Here is a 12,949-nt window from a genome sequence, read left to right on the forward strand (position 1 = left end):
AGCTTATCCTTGTTTGCCAGTAAATAAGTCTGAGAATCATTAACTAAACAATTAATGAAAATGGCTTTTAAGTGTTTGTCATTGTCACATATTGAAAACTGCATCAGTTGACCACACTTAAGAATTTAACAAAATTAAAATATTTAATTTGTGACTGAAAAAGATGTTTTCTAAACGTCAACATATTATGACAAAAGTCATTATACTATCAAGTGTTGCAAGGTGTATTGCAGATTTAACATGTTTTACTCAACAACTGACGATATTAATGTTTGTTGCAATCATGAACAACCCTTGAACACCGAGGATGGTATAACGCACAGTAACAAGAAGTACATTCCAGAAAAAACATTTAGCATCAATATTTACACATAGCAAGTGTACATCACATCCATATGGCTGTGAATTGTAAATTAATCAAATATACACATATTTGAAGAAGCTGTTATTTTGAAAATATTCATCAGAATGCAGGATCAACACAGGGTTAGTTAGAGGTAGCAGAGCATAAATTCTGCACAGGAACATGGCTTAAATAGCTGTAACAAGAATCAATGTCTAATGTTGGAAGAAATTTGTTATGTTTCTGGCCATTCTCCACCAGTATAAACCTAAAGTGTGCTTCTCACTATACCTTAGGTCACCTCATGTTTTCCCACAATAACCGCATTTGACGTTTTTGTTTTGGAGGGACAGGTTTTATTTTTCGCTATAAAGACCTCTTCCCAGGTTTTACTTTACGTTAGTGAGACCACTTCCCAGGTTTTTCTTTTCCTAACTTTATATGAACATCAACATTCAAATGATACACGAGTGTTTGAAATCAACTGAAAAATACCCTTTAAGTTAAACTCACAATACAAATGTTTTCCCAAGCAGGATTGGAACCGCAAATCACAGAACCGTAGGCAGACATTGTACTGCACAGCCACCAGGCCCATAACGCTGGTGAGGTAAATTATCTACTTACACTCATCATACTGATTTTACATTCACTTAGGTTATTGTTATGTAGCTTCATTATATGATCATCTACATTGTAATTACCCATCACTGACGGTACATGTGTTAGGGAAAACACTTCTCCTCAGTTTTGGTAGACAATGTAAACCCATCGGGATTGGGAAATCCCTCCCCCTCCGGTTTTACATTGTCTACCAAAACCTCAGAGGCATGTTTTCTCCTATACTTATTAACCAAGAGTCAGTTTCTAAAATCTAATGTATCCAGAGTGAATGATGATACTTAATCGTGCATGCTGTGGGGCTAAGTTACACATAACCTTTTCTGAACTTTCTACATGAATTGCTATTGTAAGGGCATTCTAAAACCAGAGTGAGTGAGTGAGTGAGTTTAGCTTTATGCCACATCAGCAATATTCCAACAATATCATGGTGGGGGACGCACAAAAATGGGCTTCACACATTGTACCCATGTGGGGAATTCAACCCATGTCTCTGGTGTGACGAGTGAAATGTTCAAAAACTAGGCTACTTCACCACCCCATTAACACCAGAGACAGCTACATTTGTACTGTATAAAGCAAAGACAGTTGGGTCAGTATGGTGAATTGTGCAAACATGTCTCTTCAAAAACACAATAATCAAATAAAAAACAAGTCATTGATGTCATTTCAGGAAAACAGAAACACCAGAAACATGATATTTGATCTAATATCATACAGAATGCACTGTGACATTTTGTTTCTTGACTCCCTGTTACACTGGTCAGGAGATCTAGGCGGAATATTCTGGCGCTGTACACAGTGGACACCATACAGGTATCTTTACATGTGTCAACAAACATTCAGTTACCATCGACAAAACAAAATGTGATTCATGTTATATAATTCATCCAAAATATTTACTTAAACAAGGACCAAAAGAGAACAAGTTGGATCAGCACTGATTTTGACACTATTTCAGTCATAAAGTCAGCAGATCCTTATTAACAAGGGAGGCAACCTGCACTGAAAACTTAAGATCCCTGAACCAACAAACACGTCTCCCTGAATTTGAGATTAAAGTATACATTACTAGAATTTCTAATCATATAAGACAGAGGCTTTAATTTATTTCAGTCATGCACATTCTGAGTGAAATAATACACCCTCATAAAATCTTCAGCATTATCACTTGACACCCTGGCATATATGCTGTCAAACACTTTTGTGATATTCTGCATTATTGAAATTCAAGACTTCAGCTTAACATTGGTGAGTGATTTTAGTTCTAAGCTACTTTATTCTACCAATATCACAGCAGGGGTCTCCAGAAATGATCCTCACACATTGTACTCATGTGGCGAATCAAACCTACATCTTTGTCTTGACTAACTAACACTTTCACCACTGTGCTACCCCAACACCCTTGACCTCATCACTGGACAACTGTCTAAAACATGTCTTATACTGACAGAAATATTTCAACAAGGGGCCGTTCATAATTTATGGCTTGGGGGATGATCCCCACGCCATAAGTAATAAATGGTCCCCAAAATTGAGGCATTTCTTGTTGCTGTAAACTGAAAAACAAGTCATGGTTTTGGCAAGACATATCAACATATTCCTTCAAGTTATCTGTGCAGCGATCAACATGTATAACTGACATCGTCTCTGATCAGTGACTCTGAGCAGGAGCAGCAGCAGCAGCAGCAGCAGCAGCCAACTGTGTTAGACTATGACAACAATGCTCCCCTGTACCTTACCCTTTTTATTCCTGAGCCTAGATTTTCAAAGCTTACTCAGCGCTAAGACAGAAGAAACTTAATGTTAATATATGGTAGTTATGACTATCTTAATGCTGAGAGATGTTTGAAAATCTAGGCCCTGGATTGTTCTGGTGCTTTTAGCACAGCTTGGGCAACAAAACCAAAATACTTGTGTTGCGAAACATGTTTCTCAAAATCACTTTTTGACTTTTAATCAAACTCATTAAGAAAACTCATAAAACACAGATAGGTTACACTAAAATAAGTTTTAAACTACTTTCCAGGTAACACCTGTTAAAGGCAGGAAAGTACCCTATTCTGGATTAATAACACTCAGTCTGGCACCAAATTAACAAAAGAATGAAGATAATCTGCTTTCAGTGGACCTGTAGGGCAACATCCCCCTTATTTTTAAACAAAATCAATAAAAAAGGACAAACTTCCACTCCTCGTTTGTCTCTAAATAACAAATGCACTTTTTTCTGGCTCAGACCTAAAAATATTTTTAAACTTACTTTTTAATATTATAGTAACTACTCTGTATTTTGCAGCCTGTTACTGCACATATATTACCTTAAAATTAGCAAAATAAGAAGTACTTTCTATAGCTTTTATCTCAAAGCTTGTTACTTCCCAAATTCACTGTAGAACATTGTATTTAAAACTGGACAAGATAAACATGCACATAAATGGTATTCCTTCATATTTCTCAGTTTCCTTTCATAATCTTTTGAACTATTTCTTAAAAGGTGCAATAAAAATCCAATAGAAAGAGAATTCATTGTAGCAATTTCACTGATGACCCAAGTAAGAAAAATATTGGCTTATGTAGACAGCTGACTGGCCACTCATGTGAAAAGTCTGGGAAAACACACTTCATTGTCAGTCCACCGAGTCTAACTCTTTATCTTGAGGTGTGAGTAGGACAGTATAAAGCCGGATCTCCATCAGGCTGCGATACGAGGTCAAGGTCAGGGGATTATCCTGTAGGTTTACTTCCACCAGTGATGTCATTGACTGCAGCCGACTCGTATCAACATCTGTGGAGAAAACAGTACTGTATACTGATATTTACATATAGTCTACATTTATTATGTCCATTAACTGGATTTATCCACTAGCATCACACTGTGTTCTGCATGGGTATGTTTGGGACAACACACTGTGTTCTGCATGGGTATGTTTGGGACAACACACTGTGTTCTGCATGGGTATGTTTGGGACAACACACTGTGTTCTGCATGGGTATGTTTGGGACAACACACTGTGTTCTGCATGGGTATGTTTGGGACAACACACTGTGTTCTGCATGGGTATGTTTGGGACAATTAACATGTGAAGTTTCGTTTCTTGTTCAGTATACATATCACTCAGCAAATGAAGCCTAAATAATGCCAATACATTGTTTTGTATTTTCATTGTTCAGGACGTTTTTCAAAACCTACATAGTGATGGGGACAACGAGAATTCTACTAGAATTCTTCATTCTACTTCATGAACTCAATTTTAAAGAGACTGACAAAAGTGGTTAATGTGGGTGTTGTAATGTCATTTTATAATTAACAATCCATGTTTGCTTCCATTTTTGTAATTGTTAGAATCCTAATTTTTGTATTAACCCCACATGGCACAGAGAGTAAACAGTACCTGAAACAGCTTGCCTGTCTGGTGTAAGACGTAATAAGAGAGGATACCTGTAATGCTGTTGTCTTCTGCATTAAGATTCCTCAGTTTGTTGAAGGTGAAGATGACAGAGGGAAACGACTCAAAGCTGTTGCAGGATATGTCCAGCACCTTCAGGTTGTGCATGTCACGGAGCTCATCAGGCAGAGATGTCAGCTTGTTGCCATTGATGTGAAGCTCTGGGAAACAAAACACCAAACTGTTGTCTTGAGGTACTTTCCTTTTTTCTTACACCCTCATTGGCGTGTGGGGACGTGGGGAATAATGTTTGTTTATGATGCTCAACACCTAAGTTCATTTGGGTCCTGTGATCTTATGAACCAAATTATACAACTTATACATGAAATATAAGCTTTAAAAGCACTACTGCTGTTTCTCTTTACAAATTTAAAGGACCACTAAACTCAATTTTTTGGTACTCTTTTTAACACTGCATATGAAAGACTTTTGGTTTGTCATAAACGAAACACCATTTTTTAAAAAAAAAAACCTTGTGGTTAATTAATACCAAGTGCTTAAAAGTTGCTAAAAAGCCATCTGCTTCTCTCTCGCCTGCAAACGAAACCGCAGACAGGTTACGTAACTCTGTTGCCATAGCCCTACAGTGACGTCATAGAAGGAACGATTTCCTTTTAAATGCATAGAAAATGTATAGGAAGATCGTCATTTTGCCGATTTCTTGACGTCACCAGAGACATGCCGAATTGTTGTGTTGCCGTCAATTGTTCCTTGGGGTCCGGTGATGGTGTCACTATGCACAGATTACCACCAGACTCCGTAGTTTGTGCTTAACATGCTTAAATTGGTTGTTAGTGTGTGCGAAGTGAGCTTTGTGGAAGCCTGTGGTGTATACTAAATCGGATGGTTCGCCCCCTACCACGCTTCCAGGATAGAAAATGGAGTTTAAGTTTCATCAAGTTTATAAAATTAAGACTGCTTACTATACATTGCTGACCAAAAGGATTTTGCATGGATATAATGCCTTCTTCCTCGAGAACAAAGTTGTGGTCGAAGTGACAATATTATTGTAATTAATCTCATATTGACCCTTTATATTGACCGATTCCAAGGGTGAAATTGTTATGTTATAAGCAATGTCACGTAAAATCCTAATGTCCATCAATAAAATACATATTTTACTACCAGTAGAGAGTAATTTTGATTTTGTAAGTCAGTGAAAACAAACTTAAATAGCATTCATCTTCAGACAGGGCACTGCCATTTTTTAAAATCCTGAAATCACAGGCTAAAGTCCACTAGAATTATTGAGATTATGATTTGTTCTCATCAAGTTGGAAAATAAAAACTACTTTTTACTGGTAGTTAAATATGCATTTGACCAAAAGGATTTTGCATGACACAGCTTTTAACATAAGGACTTCTTCCAAGGAAGCAACGTGGGGGTTGAAGTGACATTTATATTGCAAGCAATGTTATATTGACCTCCACCTCACTTCCAAGAGTGAAATTGTTATGTTATAAGCAATGTCATGCAAAATTCTATTGTCCATCAATAAAATACATATTTTACTACCAGTAGAAAGTAATTGTCCTTTCGTAAGTTGGCGAAAACAAACTTAAATAGCATTCATCCCAATACAGGGCGCTGCCATTTTTGAAAATTGTGAAGTCAAATCCATTTGAATTAATGAGATTATGTATCGTTTGTTCTCATCACGTTAGAAAATCAAAACTACATAAATATGTATTTGAATCATTACCAAACAGAGTTTGCATGACACAACCTGTAACATAACATAAGCGAGGACGGGGTCGAAGTGAAAATACTGCGCGATAAATTTCCTCACATGCTAAATTTACTTGGTTTGTAAACGTTCACTCACCAGCATGTAGACACTTGTCAATATACGTCTTTATACTTGGTCTCATAATCCTAATTACTTTACAATCATACTTGTATGCATTTTGAAACTTAATGAAAAGAAGCAATCTGCGAATGTATAGCAGCAATGTAATATCTAGACATTTCATAGTTTTCCTATATGAATCATAATTCGCACGCACGCCCTAGTGAATGTTGTCTGCATCATTACACTTAACGACGAAAACAATGATTCTGTTGAAAGCTACGACAACTTATTAAAAGCAAAAATGCATTATAATTAAAGTTATAGGAGCAATGTCAGGCTATTACCTTCTTCGAGGAATGTATCCATCAATATCCACAAAAACAAGTGATATATAATTCATCTGCAGATTTCCCAAGTGATGTGTCTTTTAACAGTCTAACATATGAAAATGTGATGTATCGTTTCAGGTTTTTCACATGGCTGTATAGTTTCATTGGTTACCCAAGACAGCATACCTGGCAACTAATTGCATAATGTTTATACCACCTAACACGGATTACAACCTAGCGACACCAAGTGATTTTGACAGAATCGTCTATGAAAACAAGGATTGTAACTCGAAAACAAGGTAAAGCAGGAGACAAAACTAAGTGATAGTAGATTGTGAGAACATATAGCTTTCATTTTTCTCAACAGCTTTTGCGATTTCAGGTTTGTGCAAACCTGTAAATGAAATAGTTTAAACCCTGAAATGTAGATGAATACTGCACAGACCCTCATTTCTACACCCACTATTACGTCACGGAGATGTGCCGCTCTGATTGGTTGAAATTTCGTTTGCGGCTGAGAATTGTGCACTGTTGACAAAAAGGTCGATTTAAGGTAATTATAGATTGAAATAAGCAGTTTTAATGATAGGGTTTCATTTATAACGATGACAGCAAGTGATTTTGGATTTGTACCCTATTAGTGTATATGTGACCTTTAAGGCTTCTGAAAGGCAGGATACAGAGGGACTATATGTGTACTCAGTCAGATAGATATATTAACTGATTATATCATATTACTACATGTCTATTACCAGACTGTTGAAAACCTAGACACAAAGAGTGAGTGAGTTCAGTTTTACGCCCCACTCAGCAATATTCCAGCCATATGGTGGCAGTCTGTAAATAATCGAGTCTGGACCAGACAATCCAGTGACCAACATGAGCATTGATCAGCACAACTGGGAAACGATGACATGAGTCAACCAAGTCAGCGAGCCTTACACCCGATCTCATTAGTTGCCTCTTACGACAAGCATAGTTGCCTTTCATGGCAAGCTTTTATGGGTTGCTGAAGGTCTATTCTACCCTGGGACCTTCACTGGTCCTAGACACAGAGACACCAAATGTTCAACTAAGTAATATCTTATTGAATACTGCATGAGGTATAATTTCTATAACAGTGTAAAAGATATATATTTTGCATGTAAAAGGGTGATAATGTTTGTGTTGATGTAATTTGTACAACAGATGTGGTTAACCCAGTTCAGACATAACAGTGTGTTTTTTGTAATATCTATTATCACTGATTAAGTGATAGTTATTGACTATTGATCATTGGGTCACAGTGTTTAGAGTTTTGAGCTTGACTTGTCTGTCACATTTTGTATCACAACAATAGTATTTTTACCAGCAAGATTTTTAGAAAGCCCATCAGAGTTAAATTCCCATGGCAATGTCCTGTTAGGGAAAGTTGTGAATGGTCACAGCCGTATTTTGCTCGAATGTTCTTCACTGTTTCTCAAGAAATTGCATTGTACTAGAAATCTGTATTGTGATTCATTTTAACATCCTCATTGTTTGCTATATATATTATTGGATATTTTAGACTTGCCTCAAAACAATCAGTCCATAAATGACAACAATACAGCAAACAATTTGGGCCATTCAAACCAGATGTTGTACAGAGTTCAAAGCATTTTATTCACACAGATTATCTGTGCAGAAAGTATTGACCAGTAGAGGTATTGGTTCTACCCCAATTTTTCTTAATTTTATTTAATGTAAGTTAAGACTTGAAGTTATGAACTGTCCATGCTGAAAATATATATTTACCCATGAGATGGGGGAACTTGGTGCCAAATTTGGCAGGAACTCTTCTTATAAGATTCAAGGAGATGTCACATGTTTCCAGTTCAGTGTTCCTCATCAGCAGGTAAACAGCATCAGGGATCTGAGTGAGCTGGCATTCTGACAGGTCTGAAAACATAGAGATAAACAGTAATTAACATAGATGGATAACACAGATATATCTGACTGAAACCAAAGCGTTTTTAAAAGACATTATTTCTTAAAATAACAGTGCTGCTCACATAACTGATAAAGAGTTGTCTGTCTTAACATGACATGGAATTTGATGAAAATATTTCAAATATTTTATGGCCTACTAATAAGATTGAGGTAAGAGTTCCTCCCGTCCCCATGGATTGATATAATGATACATACTAGAATTATTAACAAAACCTGACACAACAATTACTAGAGGACTCACAAAAATAAGTAAAAGCCCCAAAATTAAGTACAATATAAAAGGTTAACCCACTTAGTGTTTATTACCTCTGGTAATCTGAGGAAGGAAGAATATGGATGAATGGGAGGAGCTCTTTCAAAGCTTGACGTAACTAACCTTGGTTTGAACGTGAATGTAAACGATAAAACCAAATTCAAAACATTTTTCAAATAATCTACATGAACAAATCAGCTGTTTCAACTAACATGCACTTGACGTCGTTGTAAATAGATTATAAACACTATCTCTACAACATCGTCAACATTGAGAACAAATATGACAGGGAATTGTTTTCATATTACGTAACAAGCCAGGAGTCTCAGTTTACTGTTTTGATTGTTAAATCAACACCAGAACAGTGAATATGATAACAGATATGCGATATAAAAAATAAATATACCACAAAGGACATACATTTTGACCGTGATAAAATGTTTCCTTCCAAATTCAAGTTGTAATCTGACTTGTCTAAAATTAGCCATTTCCTCCGTGACTTTTCTATAATACCTACCCAGACGTCGATTTTCTTTCGCCTGTTCGCACCTGTTGACAACTTTTGTAACGCCTCTCCCAGCCATATCTCCACCATTAAAGCGAGTTGCTTTCTCCGTCGTTTACAGGTACCAACAACTTTGGCGATGATTTCATATCCCACAGCATGCGCATGTGTTTACAAAACACGGCCGCTTGTAGCAACCAAAAGTGAAGGTATGTGGAGTTACGTCCCTTCCAAGAATTATTCTCGACGCGGGAATTATGAATTCAATGTGTCGGTGGATACATTGGCATCAATGTATATTTGCATTTTTTAATTTCGTGGATTAAATTAATATCATTGCCAGATATAATACAAGTACTCAAATTTAAACTAGATAATTTAAAACATACATAATGTTCATAACATGTAAACAAATATGCCTTATTCATTAACGAGATGTATAGAAAGTTTCAATAAATTATTCGGGTATATGAAACGGTGAGGATTTATTAGCTATTTAAACATGAAATATGTCTTATAAGAATTTATATTTTATTCTATCAGAAACCCGCTGGAGTCAACTTGTATGACAGCTGATATGCTGCATCTGTTGTATGAGAAACGCACCTCGTCTGGTAAACAGGGCAAGTTTTATTAGGTATTAACTCAATAATTAGTCTGTCTCAGAGTCTCCCAAACATGCCCCCTTTCCTTCGACCCAGCCCTTTCTTCAAAGCAAAAGCTCTTAAAGAAGCAAGTCCACAGCTTTTGAAGATGAACTCACAGTTCAGTTCAATAAACTATTATGGTTAAGTATGTGTGTGTGCATGCATGCATGTATATATGGTACGTGCATGTATATGGGTGTTGTATGTTTGATTTGAGTGGCTAGTGCAGCTAACTTTTGGTTAACATTTTATATCAGGTCAGTTGTATATGTCTATTGTTTCTGCACACCTACTTATGAATAGTGCATATTTGTGGGTAAGACTTCCGCCCATAATATAAACATGAGGGAAAAGATGTATATTTAGGCAATATAATTTGACGAGAAGGGGGATACAAGTGGAAGGCTCTCACTTGGCATCCATGGATGCCCCCAACTGTTATTTGTTTTCTGGAATGTAGGTGTGGTGTTCAACTACAGAAACAGGAATACTGTATTTTCCCTGTAATAAGTGACGGGGTAAGACATCTGCTCGTCTCCGCCATAAATTTCTATGAAGAGGAAAACTTTCACATTTGTCTTCAGATACAGTTAACAAAACATTGTGAAACTCATCCTTATCAGATGAGGAGTATATACTCAGGTGATATGATTTCACTTGAATGGGGGCGGTGGGGTAGCCTAGTGGTTAAAGCGTTCGCTCGTCACGCCGAAGACGCGGGTTCGATTCCCCACATGGGTACAATGTGTGAGGCCCATTTTCTGGTGTCCCCCGCCGTGATATAGCTGGAATATTGCTAAAAGCGGCGTAAATTCAAACTCACTCACTCACTTGAATGAAATTTATGGGGGATACAGGTGGGAGTCTTTCCTCAAATAGTATGATGGAATTGTTTCAACCTTTTGTGTAAGTTCATAAACAATTTGAGTGCTGTGACCTTGAAAATGAAAATGTTGTGAGCTGTACGTTTTCATTGCTTGTTTCATTGATAGCTAAGTTACAGTCATCTTGCCAACAAACTTTAGCCATTTATATATTTAACAGGAGCTATTTTTATTTCTGAATATACAATGCCATTTTGAAAATGGTAAAATGTGATATATGTTATATCAGGAAGCCTGTATAGAGGGGGGAGAAGAAACTCTCGGGTCTTTACGTAACCAGTGTAGCCAATATGGTGGCAGCGTAGTATTTAAGATTGAGCCCGCTTTATTTTCAAAAGCTGATTAAGTTCGTTGAGTGTTGTAACAACTGAAACCCTACATGTAGAAGATAGGTTAACTATTTCGTCACTTCAGTTTAAGTCAAATAATTGGTATTAGTGTCCGTATTGGGACAGTAGATTTGTAGTAAAGGTTTAAGTCGGTATGTTATATCTCACTGGCTTCTAATCTCGATTCACCTCGAAGATAGACTAAATTGTGCCGATAAAAACTTCTTTCATATATTCGTTTAATTTTTAGAAGGAAAACATACCTTTAGTTGAAAGGTATTTGCAAGTAATAGTGACAGTTCTATGACTTAAAAAATTGTTAGGGTGTAACTGAGGTGTATGAAAAATATGAGATTTCGCCGATCTGTTCTGATCCGCCATTGTTTGAGTATTCCTAGTTACTTCCTCAAAAACATCTTTCACATACACCTTTAATTCATTTGAGGGGAATATACTATCAGGTGAAATGTGTTTGCAAGTAATAGTTTCATAATCTAAAAAGAATGTTAGGGTGTATCTGAGGTGTGTGAAGAATGTGACATATCGCCGATCTGCTCTGATCCGCCATTGAAATACTACACGCCGTTGTTTGAGTGTTTCGAGTTATTACTTCAAAACCATCTTTCTCATACACCTTTAATTCTCATGAGGGGAATATACTATCAGGTGAAATGTGATTGCAAGTTTCATAATCTAAATCAAAATGTGAGGGTGTATTTGAGGTGTGTGAAAAATATGACATATTGCCGATCTGATCTGATTCGCCATTGATGCTTGAGGGTTATAGTTCCATAACTTCTTTCATTCTTGTTGATCTTATTATTTGACAAAACTGGAAATGTGTTTTAGAACGCTTTGTGACAGTTTTACACTGTATTTTTGAGGGCAGTCTAACAGTGTCAGTTAACATTTTGTTAATGTCCATTCCATTCCCCACATGCAATAAGATATCTGAATTAATTATTCATGGTAACAAAAATGTCTCAAAGCAGATTTTTTTAAAAGGATAGCCGATGTTAACACATGCATTTTCGCGATACTTTTGCGTTCTTTAACATTTTTGGGAGGGAAGGCCGCGGTGTATCATTTATTCTTCCATTCATTCACATATGTACTTCTTTCTTTTATTCTTTTTCTTTATTTCTTTCATTCATTCACATAATTCTTGCTCTTAATTCTTACTATAATTGATTCATTCATTGTAAAATTCCGACTGATACAGTAAACTGGCTGAAGTCCTGTTAAACACAACTGAAGTTGCGCTGAGAACGAGCCAAGTCACTGTTCGTTGGAGCATGACGAGGCACACGTTAATTAGTACAAATGGTAAAGAAAGCAAGCGAGTGACCTACGATAGGTTACGATAGTGTGCTCTCTGTAATTTGATTAAGTGATAGTTATTATTTCGTTAGTGTGTGTTTTGACAGTTGGTAAACAGAAGGCCGATCGCGAAGGTTCCATACTTGGCTGGAATGCTCAAGAATTAGTGACTGTGTATATATAAGGCTGTTGTTGTGTTGACGGGACACACACACATGGGCTTGCACTTACAATAGCTGGGGTTCTGTTCATCATTTGGACTATCTGCATCTGTCTGCCTCTTCATCTGATTGTAAACATGGACCCACATCCAAGACTGACCGTTCGCCATTCAGCATAGCTATTTCTCACTCTCAAACCAAGACTTTTGTGAGTTGATATTATATTTATGACCCATTACTTTAGATCTGATTCAACTGTATTGTACTAGAAACCTTCATCTTGAATCATGGTATCTTGCTCTTTGGTCAATACATATTACTGACTATTTTAGACTTGTCAGTGTAATATT

At 36.6% G+C, this 12,949-nt stretch overlaps 1 protein-coding gene across 1 annotated transcript; it reads right to left on the reverse strand.

Moving 5' to 3' along the window:
- Positions 1 to 3,437: 3,437 nt before the first annotated feature.
- LOC137284470 (leucine-rich repeat-containing protein 20-like) lies at positions 3,438 to 9,419 on the reverse strand. The gene is made up of 4 exons (XM_067816288.1): positions 9,271 to 9,419; positions 8,306 to 8,449; positions 4,404 to 4,571; positions 3,438 to 3,749 (listed from the first exon to the last, which is right to left on the reverse strand). Exons 1-4 carry the CDS (start codon positions 9,335 to 9,337, stop codon positions 3,592 to 3,594), a joined length of 537 nt encoding a protein of 178 aa, XP_067672389.1. The 5' UTR covers positions 9,338 to 9,419; the 3' UTR covers positions 3,438 to 3,591.
- Between the last annotated feature and the right edge of the window lie 3,530 nt (positions 9,420 to 12,949).

The sequence above is a fragment of the Haliotis asinina genome, chromosome 5 (genome assembly GCF_037392515.1).
Source record: "Haliotis asinina isolate JCU_RB_2024 chromosome 5, JCU_Hal_asi_v2, whole genome shotgun sequence".
NCBI classification, from domain to species: Eukaryota; Metazoa; Mollusca; class Gastropoda; order Lepetellida; family Haliotidae; genus Haliotis; species Haliotis asinina.